Source organism: Cydia strobilella, chromosome 3 (genome assembly GCF_947568885.1).
Source record: "Cydia strobilella chromosome 3, ilCydStro3.1, whole genome shotgun sequence".
In the NCBI taxonomy this organism is placed as follows: domain Eukaryota; kingdom Metazoa; phylum Arthropoda; class Insecta; order Lepidoptera; family Tortricidae; genus Cydia; species Cydia strobilella.
Window position 1 is genome coordinate 9078259 of NC_086043.1, and position 18801 is coordinate 9097059.

The 18801-nt window shown below is 37.3% G+C and overlaps 3 protein-coding genes across 4 annotated transcripts; 2 read left to right on the top strand and 1 right to left on the bottom strand.

Moving 5' to 3' along the window:
- The first annotated feature begins 1129 nt into the window (after positions 1 to 1129).
- On the top strand, positions 1130 to 5286 carry LOC134755736 (E3 ubiquitin-protein ligase MSL2). Its single transcript, XM_063692282.1, has 4 exons — positions 1130 to 2028; positions 2561 to 2770; positions 3315 to 3483; positions 4059 to 5286. The coding sequence occupies exons 1-4, from the start codon at positions 1297 to 1299 to the stop codon at positions 4247 to 4249; spliced, it is 1302 nt and encodes a 433-aa protein (XP_063548352.1). The 5' UTR covers positions 1130 to 1296; the 3' UTR covers positions 4250 to 5286.
- Positions 5287 to 9338: 4052 nt separating this feature from the next.
- LOC134755795 (uncharacterized) lies at positions 9339 to 10321 on the bottom strand. Its single transcript, XM_063692401.1, has one exon. It carries the CDS (start codon positions 10234 to 10236, stop codon positions 9595 to 9597), a length of 642 nt encoding a protein of 213 aa, XP_063548471.1. The 5' UTR covers positions 10237 to 10321; the 3' UTR covers positions 9339 to 9594.
- Positions 10322 to 11471: 1150 nt separating this feature from the next.
- Positions 11472 to 18359, top strand: LOC134756281 (uncharacterized). 2 transcript variants are annotated; one of them, XM_063693114.1, is made up of 7 exons: positions 11472 to 11771; positions 12305 to 12469; positions 15824 to 15955; positions 17419 to 17532; positions 17682 to 17789; positions 18015 to 18089; positions 18202 to 18359. In XM_063693114.1, exons 1-7 carry the CDS (start codon positions 11610 to 11612, stop codon positions 18319 to 18321), a joined length of 876 nt encoding a protein of 291 aa, XP_063549184.1. In that variant the 5' UTR covers positions 11472 to 11609; the 3' UTR covers positions 18322 to 18359. The 2 variants fall into 2 exon arrangements, with proteins under 2 accessions (XP_063549184.1, XP_063549185.1); XM_063693115.1 differs by having other exon boundaries at positions 11473 to 11771; positions 18214 to 18359.
- Positions 18360 to 18801: the final 442 nt, after the last annotated feature.

Here is an 18801-nt window from a genome sequence, read left to right on the forward strand (position 1 = left end):
TGCAACTGCGTCCATTGACGAAGAGCCGCGGCGCGCCGATTCGAATCTACCGCGCGCATTGCTCGTCAGGTGAATTTCTGCGGCTACGCGTTTCGACTCGACTCGGCGCGCCTGAGTGGACGTGAGGTAGCGGATGAGTGGTTTCGTTTTTGAGTTTAGGTAGCATTTCTTCGTCCGAACTATCCATCATCAACAAACTGTACAAGCACGACCTCAGCACAGGCGCCCGTGACTTCGACCCGCTTCGATTCGTCTGTGATGAACGCACACGGAAAAATGCGACTCGATTCAACGTGGCTCGATTCGACGCGATTCCACTTTAATGGACGCCAGCCTTAAAGCAATGCTTTATGATTGTATAGTTTGTCAAACTATGTTGTCAAAGGACTATCTCATTTCAAACATAGACAGAGAATCATACTATCTTTGTCTTACACTAGTACTAGCACCCAAAAGAAAAGTATGTATAGTTTTTTTTTGTTCTTATTTACTGCCAATTTGGTTCGACCAATTATATATTATTTTCTTAAGTATGAAATGTACGATTTTATGTATGTGTAGAAATATTAAATGTTTTATACACGGTGTTACTTGAGCCACTGAAAACCTGAGACACCCCAACAGATTTTTTTTATTTTAAACGCATCTTGAGTATTTATTCTTTAATCCGATAAATATTTAAAAAAATATTCGTTGCTTAGTTTTCTTAACAATTCTATTCGACTGGTAATTCTACACAAGATACTTCGTCATTTTCACACCAAAGAATCGCTAGTGACATCAAACAATTGCTAGTTACCATCGTAAACACTGTTAACTGACAATTTGCATACCTTACTGCAACGAGATAAGGTTCACCAATGGCCAGTTAAGGGTGTTGCTCATTGACAAATAACGTGTCAAATGCTAGTTATTGATATTGTTGCATTATAAACTTGTACTGAGCATGTAAAAATAATAAAAAATAATCAAAAAATTACCCCCATTAAAATATAGCGCAATCGATTCTCCTATCGATTTTGAACAAACTGTTTTTAGGTTTTCAGTGGGTCATGAAACACCGTGTATATAATTATGTATGATTTTAAATAATTTTCGTTGGTTGGTTTTTATTTTTTAGCGTCATTCTATTAAACTCAAATAGATTGCTATTTGACAAATGTCATCCAGCTGTCAAATTAGACATAGACACCACAGAGCGCATCGCTCGGCACTGTACAACCTGTGTTAGAATTTTCTTTGTAAACAATCAATTTCCTTTATTTGTTTTTGCTTATTACCGCAATAACACAATAAATGAAGATGAATGCTACAAGTCTATACGTTTCTACGTGCCGTCTCATAATACTAGCCGACGCAGCGGATAAGTCTTCGTGGACAGATTTATTTCGATTAGTTCCATACTTGCGGCAATCTTTGTCCTGTACAGTTTGCGGTAATTTGCTTAAAGAACCTTACACGCCGGCCAGTTCGGGGTGTCAGCATCACGTGTGTAAAACGTGTAAAGGCGGGAGAAAGAAATTAAAACCGTCTTGTAGTTGGTGTAAGGATTACGATAATTATGCGGAAAATTTGCAGTTACGGATTCTGCTACAGTGTTACAAGAAGTTGTGTGAATATTTTATGGGTACGGACGTTTACAAGAGTCTGTTGGAGGAGGACGAGGTGGCGGCAGGCGTGAACGGGGGCACGGTAGCGAGTTCGGGGCTTATCGACTTGATACAGGAGGGCGCGGGTTTTGCCGATGACTACAAGAGCACGGCGGGCCTGTCCAAGTCCGCCTATAGCATCCTTCCCTGTGTCTACACAAACTCTGCTTCCACACAAACACAGGCAGCCTCCACATCTAGTAATACAGAAACAAAATCTTCCAGTAAAGACTCCCCAAATTCCAGAGCAATGTCCAACGGCTCTCCTCTTTACTCTGTCATGTATGCTGGCTCTGGCAATAAAATTACTATTAAGAGAAAAGCAGTTGATGAAACAGATTCATCATCACCAAGTGAACAAGCCCCTAGGGAAAGTAAGGTAAATAAACAAATATGTTATCTTAGCTTTATTGAACTTTATATGGTTGTTGTAGTTGTTGGTATATAAATGTGTTGTTATTGGATTTCTTAATTTTATCTTTAATGTGTTTACTTGTTTTTATTTACAAAAAACCATCAGACTTTCACAATAATTTTTTACTGTACTTTTATTTTGTCATGATGTTTTTATTTCCACAGAATTATTGTGATTGTTACATATTATGAAAATTATTGTAATAAATTTTATGTATTTATTTATAAATTGGATATAACACTGTGAGATTTTTAGGGTTCCGTTCCCAAAGGGTAAAAACGGGACCATATTAATAAGGCTCCGCTGTCCGTCTGTCTGACAGTTGAAATTTTCACAGATGATGTATTTCTGTTGCCGCTATAACAGCAAATATTAAAAAGTACGGAACCCTCGGTGGGCGAGTCCGACTAATAATAAATAATATAATTTAAGCATTAAATTAAAATGTGTACATGTTTGCTAAAATGACAACAACTTTATTTGCATATGATTGCAGTCAAATCAATTAGGATTTAAGAAGCCCTCAAACCGCACCCGTAGCTCAGCGAGTAGCAAACGGAAAGGTTGCAGATGTGGCAACGCAACAGCTACGCCTGGCAAACTAACATGCTGCGGGCAGAGGTGTCCATGCTATGTGGAGAGCAAGCCATGCACGGAATGCAAGTGTAAAGGTTGCCGGAACCCGCATAGGCCAGATGGGATGAAGGTAATCTTTCGCTAATATTAATTTTGGTTTTTATGTTTGTAACTTTGTGCTGGTGACTTGTTTGAGGAACCTTGATCTAACAAGCAATCGGACAAGATAAGGTCATAATTTAATGTACCTAATGCAAAAAGTGGCAACTGAATTATTAAAATGCTTGTTTCGTTAAATCATAAGCAAGCCTTTACTCATCAGCGGCCATAGCACGGTCGCGTTTTTATCTCCTGTCACCATGCCTGTTACATTCTAACAAGTATGTAAGTGCGAAAGTGACAGGCATAGTTACAAAAGGAACCATTGACACTTCTTTCTCTTATAGAAGGGTTGAATTATTTCAAGTTGATCCCTTAATGATATTTAGGTAGTTTGACTTGGGACGCTATAATTGCCAAAAGGTGCTTAGCGAATAATTTACCTAACAATAAAACTGGCAAGTTTTCCATAAAGGCAAAATAAACAAAATGTTTAAAAAAATTCCAGCTACAAAAAAAAGTTTGTGATTCCCTAGTGTAGGAAATGTAACTAGAATGAATTGTATGAATTTCAGGTCAGACCACACATACCTCAGTTAGACACGCTGCAGTTGAACATGAACTCTGACAGCTCCCCATCCTGCTCCGGTTCCATGGACAGTCTGGACCCCGACACCCTCACGATGGAAGCCATGGAGGAGAGCCTCAACTTCAATACGGACCTCAAACCATCTAATATTAAGGGTATGTTGCTAATAAATATGAATAAGCCTAAAGGGGCTCACTGACTATCAGTCCGCTGGACGATATCGGCCTGTCAGTTAGAACAAAAAATTGACAGTTCTGAACAACTGACAGGCCGACATCGTCCGACCATTTCAAAGCAATAAATTACTGATTTACATTCAATATGTCTGTTACTTTATATGAGTATAAATCATTTAGCTCATTTAAAAAAATGTCCATGTCGCAATTTCATATATGCTGTGAAACATCAGAATCCTACATAGCTTATTCTAGAAATCACAGTCAACCCCTACTGTTATGTTACATCCCGTTTTTGGTACTTATCGTTATTTATACCATATTATGTTACCTCCTTAAGTGCCACCTCACACTAGCGCACTAGCGTCTCCCGAGCGTCGGCGTCTATAGTCAACTCTATAGCTACTGTTCGACGCAACGTTGGCGCAACTGTGCAGCGCCGCATTTTTCCACAGCGCTGACTAGACGACGACGCTCAAAAGACGCTAGTGTGGCGTGGCCGTAAAAGCTCAGGAGTCAGTCTAGCAATATAACTTCACCATTCATTATTCCAGTATACACAAGTCAATTGCAAGAAGTGTCAGCATCGTTACCTGCGACGATAATGATGGACGAGGAGCTGCCTGCGTCGGACGGCGACGAGGCGAGCTCGCCGCCCGACTACGCCATCTCGCCCGACAGCCACGAGTCGCCGCGCTCCGAGCCCGCGCTCGACGCCAACAGCGACGTCGAGGTCGACGTATGACATCCGCTGTCCGCCGAGTGCGATTAGGAGTTGCTCTCCCCCCCCCCCCCCCCGCGTGCTTCGCGTTCAGACGCTTGCTGCTGATCTCGGAGCTTGTGATGGTCGCGATGATCGCGAGCATCTGGGATTGGTGATTGAGGGTACAGATTTGTTGGAATTAGCGCATTCACTGCCATTAACCCACCAGGCGGGCGCTCTGTTCGTAGTCGCTTTTCGCTACACGTGGGATTTCGCATATTATCGGCTACGCTCGTAGCGCGTAGCACGCGCTGGCACTGACTGTGTTAAATGCATAAATGAAAACGAATGAAGGACAGCACTAATAGTTAATGTTCACAATTCATATACAGTTCTTGTCATTATTTAACAACTGTTTAACTCCAGCATGTACCATATTTTAGTGTATCCTTCACAAAACAAACCAAAATACTTAATTCTTTGTAAAATAGCTATTTTTAACTAAAACATGTTACATCTTGAAGTTAATAAGTGTGTTTCAGTATACGACATTTACGAATGAACTATGTTAGTGCAAGTGCAAGTACCTACCCTTAATCTTTTCCCAGATGTCTGTGACTTGGCTTGCAACGCTTGTCTGTAGGCACACAGAACGCGGCATATACAAGCTGTCGAAACAAACGTGGCTTATTATGGATTTTAATGAAATAAGACGGTTATTGAAAACAAGTTTATAGGGAAGACACTCGTTCAGTCACACTAAGTTATGTTGGTGTGAAATTGAATTCAGAAGAAGCAGAATTTTTTAATTATATGTCAAATAAAATTACTTACAGAAATCTGTAAGAATCAAAACTGAAAATATTCTGCTACTTTTGAGTTCATTTGTATGTTCTTTTGTAGTGTGTCCAGTTTGGAAGATTATTTGCAATAGTTCTTAATGACTCGACTGAAATCTGAAATGAGTAATGTGCAAAATCGTTATAAAAATTATGATAATTCAATTCAATTTATTTATTTATATAAATTATAATTTTACACGTCATAAATATTATGATAATTCAATTCAATTTATTTGTTTATAAAATAATAATTATACATGTCACATCATCAAATTTACAATTATAATTTATATTACATGTAAAACAATAATTTTGTATAATTAATAGTAGGTATTTATAGCTAAGTATATCACATGCGTATTTGTGTTGAGTTTGTGTTGGATTCATACAGTAATGGTTATTCGGTGACATATATTTTGTGATGCTAAGATGATTACCCCATAAAATAAATGTCAATTCGTGTACCTACATTATTATTACGACATACAGCAGTAAACAATTTTTTTGTGGCAATTTTAATAATTTTATATAAAAATATGACTGAGAAGGCATGGAGCCATGCAAGTAAAAGTAACTTTAAGTCATGAAAAGTATAATATAATAACGCAGCCATCTCATGAAATCGTCCGCGCTGCGATCAGTTTTCTACTCTTTCTTACTCTTGATACGAGAGCACAGTGAGCATACCAACATGGTATGGTGAGTTTACTAATTTTAGCAAGTGAAAATTTACACAAATCATAGATACATAAAAATAATTGTTGCAAATACTCGTTCTCGATGCACCACATTTAAAGTGTTACTAATTTAATACAAAGATGCTGCCAACTTCAATTAAATCTGTATAGTATCTAAGCGAATCTTTAGTTCCACTAGTAAGTTGTAAATATTTATATGTAAAGTAGTTACCATGTTTGGTATAACCAGCTTTAGGTGTTGCATTGATTGTGTGTAAGATGTTATGTCAACTTCGGCTCTTATAAAATTTTGTAATATTTCTCAATGAATTTAATAATGTATTTAAAGACATTTCCATAAATCAAAGATTTTTACAATATATTGAATATTATAGTGAATTCAACTTTTGGTGTCTTTATAAATATAGCTTGGTAATGATTTCAAAACATTATACTACATTTCCGTAGACTTATTTTACATGCAATTGGGCATTTTCGGCACTCGTGCTAATAATTGTATTCGCCGGATTGGTATATCGGGGTACATACAATCCAACTTACAGGAGTCCTATAGGTTGGCTTACGTACTGATATATCAATTCAGTCCTGTGATGGGACGAAATACTTACAAGATTGACTATGAAAATGAGGTATTTTACTTAATACCTACATGTAAATGTATGACTAGTTTTTAATTATATTTGCAATAGAAGATTCTTTTATGAGTAATCTTTAGATTATTTTTTCAATTGTTTTTTCAAAGTTTCTTACGTAGGTATTATGGAACCTTAAAACATATCGGCACTATTTTGAAGAAAAAAAAACTAGTATTTTGTTCTGTCAATCAAAAGAAAAATGTATGGGATGCATACAGTTACGCCATCCAACTTTGAGTAGTAGTAGTAGTAGTAAAACTCTTTATTGTACAAAAAGAAACATAAAACAAGAGAAAAACGCATCATTTGTACAAAGGCGAACTTATCCCTTTCAGGGATCTCTTCCAGTTAACCTTTGAACAATTGAGTAGGTGATTGGTGATTGAGAGTTGAGTAGTAGTGTGAGATACGAGATTTCTTCAAAGTAGTGCCGATATTTTCCTACGTTTGTATGTGATGTGTAGCTGCTATGCAGTAGGCTGTAAGCTAAAGTTCATCATCAAATAGAAAATGATTGTATTGCACGAGTTTTTAAGTGAAAAAGATAATGGATATTGGCTTACTAATTGTTGGGTTACATTATGTTAGTATCAAACTTCAAATCATTTTGTTTATACATATACAATCTTGATATTATCCGTATTTTCTATCGTAGCCAGATTGTAGGCTTGACCATTTTATGGTCGGTCATAAAGTTGGAGTAGCCACATTGAACTATTATTACTACGTATAATGGGTTGGCTTAAAGTAGTAAGATTTTTTTTATTTCCGAGAACACAAAAATAAAGACAATAGTTATTGGTTTCTGGCTTTTATAATGACAATCTAGAGCATATTTGATATTATAAGAAAACATAATAATATAAAATAAAGTCCTCCACCTTCGAGATCTCGTAACTGTTTTCTAACTGTCCGCATCATGCTTTGGACAACATTTAAGTAAATTTTCATAACTGTTTTTTTACCATTAATTTTAATTATTTCGGATTGTAAGTTTCTTATCCATAAAATGCCATCGTTCGCAATGCTTACTGATTGAAAAAAAAAAACTAGTAAAGGTATGGTTATCCTGATATTTTCCCCGCGTCTTCATGCTCGTTTCATTTGGTTATTGACTGGTTAGCTGCCTGTTAGCTAAAGTTTTTGCGAAAATTCCCAGGACAAAGGCTCTTTGTATGAAAACTTGCAACTTTAACTGCATTTTTTTATCGAAACTACTGCAGTCTAAAATGAAGTCAAAATCAGTCCATCGACTCAATTTTTTGCAAGCTTTCTAATGGTACCCCACACGATTCTTACAAATAAAAAAAATCTGGTTACCCCTCTCAACCCCTAAAATAAGAAATAAGCGCTTTTGACTTATTGACAATATTAGTAGTGGTAATTGCTATAACTGTTTCAAATTTTAGGTATTTACCTCACACGGCCTGTGAGAAAAACGGATTTAACTGATTTGCAAGACCGAAGTGATCCCATAAGTGATCCGTTTGTCAAAACACAGTTTTGCACGGAATACTAAAAACTGGTAAAAGAACCTGTAGGAACGTCAGAGTCGCGTTCGTTACATTCTAATTCTATAGCTTGTTTGTTTAACGACGTCAAATTAAAATAAAAACAAATCTAGGTAATGTGTGGAAGGCCTCACACCTAGATTATAAATGCTAGCTAGACTATTTTATAATAGTTGTTCTTGCTGGTTTTGTTTTCTAATGAGCTTGAATGTGCGATGTACAAGATGTAGTGCATACATGTTTTCCATCGTATTTTCTAGGAAACGGTCGTATTTGTCATGCTAGTTCAGTCAATGTCAGTAGGTACTTTTTGTACCGAGACTGACTAAAATAGCAAGACACTTTCTTATGTTTCCGTGAAAATACGATGGAATTATGCACTACATCTTTTTGTATTTGATTTTGTCGTTTATTTTGGTACGTAGCCGGACTAGGCGGCTTTTCCATGCCTGAGACCAAAGTGCACGACGTCTTTTGGTTTTAGTATTATAGAAACTGTGATAATGCGTCACTAGCTATACTTAGTACCTAGTGTGCACTTGCAAATAATGTTCTCAACATTGAAATATTATCCTTGTGCACTTAAACTAGTTGTGACGTCCCTAAATTAGGTTATTTCTTGTAGATACTTAAGCCATACAAACGTTAGCGGCAGAACTCTTATGGAACTATTTGAAACCCTGGGAGCTGCTTGGAACTGCTTGCTTTGTTCTACCAACTAATCGTAAAATTTATAGCAAGTGTTTTTTACTGTTAGGTACTGTAGTATTTGTAATGTAAATATTACGATGGTATAAAATTGTTGGACTCAAAGTTTAGGATTCTTCAAATCCAAATGTGCATACTTCTTTGGCTTCCAAGTAGTTCTACAGGTCGGTACGTTTTTTTTTAAATATTGGGCCAATATTGGAAAGATGAGAATGTGATCAAGCGTCAAATAAGAAATGTATTTTTTTTAATTAATTTATTGCAAAAGGTTTGAATTATTTTATTAACCAAATTTCTAAAATGTACATATACCGCACACCATCGGTTTTTTTATATCTACTGCTGTAAATGACGAACTTCAAGTTTAAAATCCAGTACCGTCCACTGGGGTGAATATATGTGATTTACCTGACAAATTCTCAAAAAGTAATGACACAAATTGTATCATTCGAGTGAAAATAATAATAGATTTTGAATAATACAATTTGTGTGGGTATTGTTTTAAGAAATTGTCAGGTAATTCACATTTTAAGCTTTGTCCCTATTCACTCCAGCCATCCCTATTCAACCTGGTTGACGGTACCTAATATATCAATGTTGGAAATCGGATAATGTATATATGATGTAATAGGCTAATACAGCACTCAAGTACAAAGAAAATGTAGAGATAGTATGATGAAATTCTCAATAATTTTCACATTTTCTTACCATTATTATCTCGTCATTAGGGAAATAAAATAAAATCTAAATATTTTGTGTTAATCTATGACTTTTTATTTGTAATCTAATTAATATTTATAAATTGTTTCCACACGTTTTATATTCCTTAACTTAACAAGATAACATAAAACAGATTTATTATTTAACAACAGTAGGTACCTATAATAAAATAAATATAATAAGAATGGGTAGGTCCAGGTACCAATTTCTACACCAATGAACATGAATAATTCTACAGACATAAACATAACTGACCATCGGTACATCTTTAGTTCAATATGTTGCTGTGGTAGTGCGTTTAGGAATGTTTTCACTGCCAGTTTTGCTGTCAGTGGAATTCCATACTCTGTCAAACTCTCTCTTCAAAGACTTCACGACAGATGGTTCGGAGGTGAGCAGAGTTGCGTCTCTGTTGCAGTTGACCCGCGCTGTCTCGTAGTCCAGGGATCCCATAACCGCCACAGCTCCTCCCGTCTCTGCGTCGGCGTCCACCAAAATATATTCGTGTTCTAAAGGCTCTCTTGACGTAATAATCTTCACTTCTATCCCATGTTTAATCAGCTTCGGCATATCAAAATCGCTGTTGCTGTGCACTACAAGGCGAACCTTCACTTTGTTCTTCTGTGCTCCGATGAGACACTTCGCTATAGTGTCACTCTCTAGATCGGGCAAGCACACATCAATTGAGCAGTTTGCGTGCACTATCACGTAATAAATACAAAACAGGTTGTTCAAACCAATTCGCTTCGTCTGCACTTCATCGTTGGCTCCGTACAGCAACACTTCGTTGACGGGAATATCGTGGTTTCTTCTACTGCTGAACACGTTGCTAATTTTTAAAAGTTTAATCGCAACTCCACCTAGTAAAATAGACCCGCTGGCGCACACGGCTGTTTTCCAGTTTCGTGCATTCATTTTATTTGCTCGGTTGAAATAAATTTAATACCCAAGCGCTACCACAACGACACCACTGTCAATATAATTTACAACTACCGCTTCCTTACACAAAACTATGCTAAGAAAAAACAGATCAAAGAGTAGTATAATATGTAACAGATGCCTCATCAAAATCATAAATAGTGGGTAGATATTAAATTTTTGTGTAAATCTACCGATTTGATCAGAAAAGAAAATGTCTAATTTAATCACCAATTTTAGATTTAAGGTGATATTTGAGGCCTCTAAATTAAAAAAAGCCCGCAAACGAAAATCCTAGCGTCACAAATTGGTATTCTTGCGCCCGCACCTCCATTTTATCGGTCATAATCGGCGGTCGTAATCGACGAGCCAAATTGGCCTTTGCGTCCGCACGTCCGCACCACCTGAATTGATCAGACAATAGGGGAATGAACTGCAATGTTCTGCCACCAGGGTGCAAGGCCAGCCCAGACGGGAACAATGAGGGAATATTACGCAAAACTATGCGCAGGTGGCGCCACTACGACAATCTGAGAGTCTAACGCGAAACAAGAAAATCGAAGTTTCGTTATCTAACATCTCTGTCACTTGTAAATTCGAGCGATAAAGAGGCAGATAGCTATATTTCGGATTCGTATTTCCCGGTAGGTCCTCTGTAAATAAACCGCCTTAATGCATAAATGTCATATTTTATTATCTCTGAAAACTTGTCAAAAATATGTTAAAGGTCCAGTATGTATAAGTTACTCTATGGTTTACTAAAGGCTAGTGCTGCACTCTGGTGGCAAAACATTGCAGTTCATTCCCCTACTATTGTCTGATCAATTCAGGTGGTGCGGACGTGCGGACGCAACGCCAATTTGGCTCGCCGATTATGACCGATAAAATGGAGGTGCGGGCGCAAGAATACCAATTTGTGACGCTAGGATTTTCGTTTGCGGTTTTTTTTTTTAATTTAGTGGCCTCAAATATCACCTTAAATCTAAAATTGGTGATTAAATTACACATTTTCTTTTCTGATCAAATCGGTCGATTTTATCATCCCGTCTGGAGTACCCTTTACACAAAAATTTAATATCTACCCACTATTTATGATTTTGATGAGGCATCTGTTATATATTATACTACTCTTTGATCTGTTTTTTCTTAGCATAGTTCGAATGGAAAAAGTTTTAATACTCAAACATTGCTTATATCTGTGCAAACGTGTCAAAAATTATAAAAAATGAAAACATTTGAAGGTGCCGTATTGACACTTTCTTTTTATAGCAATTTAATTATGTATTTTTAAGAAAGTAACTATTGTTCCGTTTGAGTGCGTGTATGTCGCTTGTTTTTTGCCTCTTGACGTTGGCCCTTTGATCATTGCGATGCCCCAGTCCAGGAACCGTCGACCGACGAAGACAAGTGAGCCGTCGAGAAAGGCTCCAGCCGACTGTGTGACCAACAATGTTAAGGAAAATGGTGGAAATAAGGACACGTCTAAAATACCGAGAAATATCCGCTACGATTTGGAAAATGCTCTACTAGGGGTAAGTGTTAAGGTTAAGACAGCAATAGTGTCAATAATGCTTATGTAAGTGATTGCTACAAAAGAAGTATCAGGCGCTTTGTTGTTTTGAGGATAACCTACGTGTCTTTAAAAATGATTTTCGGTAAAAAGAGAAAAATGTTTCCTTTTGTTGATTTTTCTACGTTAGATGAGATAGGCTAATGCCATAGATGTAAGTAAAGGGAGGTAGATATGGCACCCGGCGCTCGATCGCGAGCCATCAAATATAATATATAGGTTCCGGAACCTATATCGAGAAAGTCGTACAGCTGACGCCAATGTGTCAAGATTGTCACAATCATCTACTAAATATTGCCTGCATTTTAGTTTTGTCAACTATGTTCATAGTACTCACGCGTCTATTATTAATAAAAGGTCATTGGCTAATGCGGACTGAAATGATCACCTGACAATAAACTAAGTATATTTGAGCGTAAGTAATTGTAGTTACCCAATTGAACATCTGTCACAAAATATCCTTAAAATACTGGATGCCTTTTGTTTGTCTTTCAGCTTTGTGACGTTTGGTTCGAGGACATAAAACCGCACCTAGTGAAGAACAACTTAAAGCTCCACACGGGTGGCGCTCTGAACGAGAACGGCTACAGCGAGCTGGAGCCGGCGAGGGAGCCCCGGAGGGACGGCCGCGTCCAGCTAGACCCAGGTGCTGCCTCTGATGTACGGGCCTACTTGCTCCGTCCGTGGCGACAACTCTGGAAATTTATTAATGTTCCAATATCTGACATCCATACTAATCCATACTAGTATTATAAATGCGTCAGTGTGTCTGTCTGTTACCTCTTTACGCTTAAACCGCTGAACGGATTTAGTTTAAATTTGGCATAGAGATAGTTTGAGTCCCGGGGAAGGATATAGGGTAGTAGTAGGTCGGAAGTCATCCCTAAAGTGGGTGAAAAGGGGGGTGGAAATGAGAAAATTAATGAATTGCCTGTTAATTGGTGTAAGCAATTAAGCATATGCTCAAAATTATTGCCATTTGATTTTATCCAGGCTCTAACAGCTGGAACTAATTCCACGCAGACGAAGTCGCGGGCGAGAGCTAGTATATTAATACTGATCAGTCTCCGGCTCCGGCAAGTGAAGCAGCGAGCTGCTTAAACTTGTCAATAGAGTATAGCTAAGCAATCCTATGAATACCCGTCTATTCATGTGTTTACTCTCTCATCTTATATTATTAGTAAACAGAGATGCGATTTATTTGAAATACTTCTATTTAAAATGCAAATACAAAATGCAAAATACCTATATGTATTTTGCATTTAAATGCCTTTTAGCAAAAAGCATTTTGTATTTTATTTGAAATACCTTTTGAGATGTATTTTGCATTTTTTATATTAATTTCAAAATGCAATATACTTTGTGTTGTGATTAAGTTTAGCCATACCAGTCAATCAAAATGAAATGAACGAATGACGCTTGTATTGCCGAATTTGACCGATAGAGGTGCCTGCTAGCCATGCGCGCCCTTTTTAGGGTTCCATAGCCAAATGGCAAAAAACGGAACCCTTATGGATTCGCCATGTCTGTCTGTCTGTCTGCCCGTCCGTATGTCACAGCCACTTTTTCCCGAAACTATAAGAGCTATACTGTTGAAACTTGGCAAGTAGATGTATTCTGTGAACCGCATTAAGATTTTCACACAAAATTAGAAAAAAAACAATAAATTTTGGGGGTTCCACATACTTAGAACTGAAAATCAATTTTTTTTTCATCAAACCTATACGTGTGGGCCTGTGGGGTATCTATGGATAGGTTTTCAAAAATGATATTGAGGTTTCATATATCATTTTTTAGGGTTTCGTACCTAAAAAGGAAAAAACGGAACCCTTATAGGATCACTCGTGCGTCTGTCTGTCCGTCTGCCACAGCCTATTTTCTCCGAAACTACTAGACCAATTAAGTTGAAATTTGGTACACATATGTAAGTTTGTGACCCAAAGACGGACATGTAACGTAAGCAAATAAATTTTAAACACGGGGGCCGTTTTTGGGGGGTAAATGAGAAAATTAAAAATAAAGGTTTTTAAACTATATTGTGTTACATATCAAATGAAAGAGATCATTATGAGAATCTCAAATATATATTTTTTATAATTTTAGGAAAAACAGTTTAGAAGTTATTCAAGAAAATAGGCAAAAAATGACCATTCCCCCGCCCTTTATCTCTGAAACTACTAGGTCTAAAATTTTGAAAAAAATCCACAATATAGCTCTTAACCTACAGATCACAGGCAAAACTTATTAGAAATGTGCAGTCAAGCGTGAGTCGGATTTAATTACTTAGTTTTTGATCCGACCCCTACGGGTTATTTTAAGACATTTCACTTACGTTTCACATAAAAAATACATTGTTTAAATTGTGCTATGTACGGAACGGAACGCTTGGAACGCGAGTCCGACTCGCACTTGGCCGGTTTTTTATTTATTTTAGGTATTTATCATGAGCAATAGAGACACAATGGTCATTTTTTGCCTATTTTCTTGAATAACTTCTAAACTCTTTATCTTAAAATTATAAAAAAAAAATATTTGAGATTCTCACGATGAGCTCTTTCATTTGATATGCAACACAATATAGTTTGACAAACTTTATTTTTGGATTTTCTCATTTACCCCCCAAAAGTGGCCCCCCTGTTTAAAATTAATTTGTTTACGTTACATGTCCATCTTTGGGTCACAAACTTACATATGTGTACCAAATTTCAACTTAATTGGTCCAGTAGTTTCGGAGAAAATAGGCTGTGACAGACGGACAGACAGACGCACGAGTGATCCTATAAGGGTTCCGTTTTTTCCTTTTGAGGTACGGAACCCTAATCTGAGATTTGGTCAAAAGGTATTTTATTTTGAAAATACCTATTTTGCATTTAGCATTTGAAATACAAAACGCAAAACTATTGTGAGCTCTTCAACTGTTAATTAGAATAAAATAAAACATGAGAACACAGAATATAAACACTTTTATTTATTGAAATAGGTACACTAAATCATTAGGTGAGAATTTACATAATTAATTTATTATTCTATATTATTTACGAGATAGATATTAAGATACGACGACGACGAGAGACGAGATAGATTTTAAGGTACTTATTTATTCTAATATGCAATGCAAAACAATTGTACAACAATCAGGGATAAGAAATCAAATCAGAAGTCAGAACGATACCGAACATAACCGTATATAGTTACTTTACTCGATGGCGTCAGGAACAGAAATAAGGGCGTAGCCACGTGTTTTACGGTTTTTATTCGAAGCCCCGTCCAGGTACCAGACTGCCCATGGTCCTTGAATTACGTCAGCCGCTCACAGATGGCGCCACTGACAGGTTGATGAAGTGAAACGCTGCTGTTGCGCCCGCGTTAGATGCCGTAGTACCAATTTGACAGGCGGCTCGACAGGTGTCGCCAACACTATTTGGTATTTTGCATTTGAAATAGTAAATTTGAAAAGTATTTTGCATTTTGTATTTAAAAGCTTTTTTAAAACCATTTTGTACATCTCTGTTAGTAAATATATTATGTCGTTTAGTTGAGGGACTTGAGGGTCGTACATTTTAAAGCGCATCACACACGAGCTGAATTTATTCAGAAATTCAGAGCCTGAATAATGACACTAATAAATTCAGATATTCACAGGTGCCATATTAGTGCATATTATATTATGGCACCTATGGAAAAATTCTTGATGGTCACGAAATATCTGAATTTATTACCTATAAGTGACCATCCATAGCAGCTTAGCAAAGCTTTGGTTACTGCTAATATTATAGTTAGGTACTCGATATTGTTAGTAGACTAATAGTACATATCACTTCCGGTTTAAAGGCTTTTATGGAGCAAAATGATCATAGTTTGTGTACATCTGTTTTGCTTACAAGTGATAAAGTATTCAGTTTGTGACGTACCGCGTGCGATCCGAGCTACTCGAGCTAGCTGGATCATTCGCTTTCATGAAGTTCAAAATTATGATCGTTAGGTTGACATCCACCTAATAACGAGGAGTTTTAGACTCGCCGTCGGGCGGCGGCGATCTCCAGAGCCTACTCGCGAACGCGGCCCGAAGCATCGAAAGCGCCGTGTCCCAAGCCGCCCTTGCGAACCTGCCCAACAAGTCCGACCAATCTTCGTAAATTATTGCAGGTACTATTTGTACAGTCATCACACGAGATTGTTAAGCCATTTGGGGTTCTTGCTAAATTGGAAATTCTATAGCGTAAGTATTGAACAACCAATTTAGCTAGGTCCCTAAATAGCGCAACAATCGCGGAGCGTGATGGTACAAACAGCAACACTCTAAACTTTACTGTCCATCAGTGGACCTAATTACAAAAGGCATAAGGTCCACCGATGGACATTAAGAGTGTGGGCGATGGTACATAACCACAAAACCAATTTTATCAAGCAGATAGCCATAAGCGAAAATTTGTAGGTAGTATCGCTCGAAGCCGGCGATACTACAAATTTTATATTCAAGGAAAAATGTATAGCTTCCGGCAGGACTCGAGTCAGGTTCAAACCTGCGACTTTTGGAAACCGTCCAATCGCTTAACCTTTTAACCGCTAAGAATTTTTCATCGAGTATGCTCATGTCGCCGCCGGTACGAACTTAAAGTTACACGAATTTTGTCTTATTTATCAGACTGCGGCGAAATGAGCTGGCGATTATATGTCTTATATATCAGTCTACGGCGGTTAAAAAGTTAACCAACTGAGCTACGGAAGCCTACCAGATTGTTTCTGGTGAATTCTCAATGCAACTTGAGACTCCGGTGCCGTTAGGATGGACAGTCTTTCGATAAATGTCGCTAGGCGCCACCCAGCCGAGGCGTGTATAAATACATAAAGGAAGGAATGGAAAGATTCGCTCGCTTCTGGTAGGCTTCCGTAGCTCAGTTGGTTAAGAGGAAAAATTCATTCATTATTCCTTTAATACATATAAAATTCATAACCACAAAGGTAGTAAAAAAACGTCAACTCACACTGTGAAGCTAGCGGCGGATACATAGCCACCGAACTCATTCAGGCGCTTCTAATCAAATATGGTAGTGCTACGCCGCGCGCCGTAGCAATTGCCAGGCCTTGAAGCGATAACTTTCGAACTTTTTGAAAACTAATATGTACCATATAAGGGTTTTCCCGAACGTCTACAGTATGGGGTTCTTCGAAAAATAGAGTTCGAGTTAATCCGGTTATAATATTAGCTGAAAATCGTTGAGCATTAGACTTTCCGTTCATCGCGACATCTATTGTCGAGTAGCAGTACTGATAATTCCGCTACTTGACGCTAGATGTCGACTACGAAAACAAATAGTCGTTTTGGTAACAAAACTGATGTAAATATGGAGTGAGCACTCTTATGTCTACTTAATTCTCTTTACCTACCTATTCGTATTCTACTTTAGTATCTACCTATTCGTTTTCAGCCAATCAGAAGTAGCTATGTATCTATACAATATACAGTACCTATGTTTAATTATAAGTGACCAACACTTTATTATTTTGCAATAAAGTTGTGTTCAGATTATTGTGTACAGTGGACACCTCGCTAGCTACATCTGTTTATAACTGTAGATGTTCGGTACTTGAATATTCCATGATTTTAGTTGCCCGAAGATAAGAAGATGCAGCCACCCGTTCGGAAAGTCACCGCCCGTGAACACTCGCCACCCACACTCGCTAAAAACTATCCACGGAATGTACACGAGTCATCTAAACAGGTAATCAGTGTACCAGTACCTAGTATACCTACTTAATGAATACGGAAATAAGTACTTTTATCTATATATATGGGCTTAATGTTTTGGTATAGTACATTATAAATATCTTTCTTATTTCATTCGGCTCTTTTGGATTTTCCGATGGCTAGAAGAAACAGCCACTCGTTCAGAAAACGCCCTTGCAGAGACCGCCGGCACCACCGGTGACCCAAACCGGCAAAACCTATCAACGGCCCGTCCCAAATTCACCGAAACGGGTATAGTATTTACCAAATTACAGGGGGTCTATTTAGATAGTATTTTTTATAATCAAATAGATATGATCTTTCAGATCAACAGTGACATTTCTTCAACTGGAATTTACTTCTTATCTATTTTTACTTTATCATACTTGAGTTAGAATGAATTAGATGAGGTCTCCTAAGATCATTTTCGCCAAGCAGCACTTGTAGATACCTTAATGAATACAACCTCTTATCCAGAATACGCCCCAGCGGGGATCATCACCACTTACGAAACAAATATATCAACAAAACATCTACACATTACCAAAACAGGTAATATACCAAAATTACATATATTCCTAACTTGTGCTACGAGACAAGTGTTAAGGCTTTAATGTTTACATGTGAAACTAACAGACCTTACCCCAATAAATACTAAATACAGCTTATCGTTCAGGAGACGCCCCCACAACGAGTAACGCCTTTGGCAAAAACCTACCATCAGAATATCCACTACCCAGCAGAACGGACAGAACGGAAGCGGAACTCAAATTATGTACCGTAAATTACTAGTTATACATAAAGTAAAGTAGTTCCTGAATACCATAGGTAAGTAAGTACCTACTCATAATTACTCGAATCTTTCTAAAAGAGGATTTTCTCAATGCATTTGATTAAATAGTATGTTGTCATTTTAGAATCTCTTGATCTAATAACCGATTTATTTATTCTGTTTGAATATTTGAACTGCTTGAATGGTCTAGGTAGTTTGGATTAAGGGTCTCCGGTAAGCTCGGTTCTCCATACAAACATAGTTCCGCTCTCATTTTAAAACGAGTAGCTAGATTGCTCTGAAACTTTGTACTTACAATAGGATAAGGTATATCTATGCGTGTAATTAGTTTATGTAGCTTCAGATACCATAGTTAAAAAAATACAGCGTATTTAAGTTTTTCATACAAAACTTGTTTTTGCTCTATTCAGTTTGTTTTATAAACTGTAGCTATATAAACTAATTTCAGACCTAGATATACCTAATGTGATT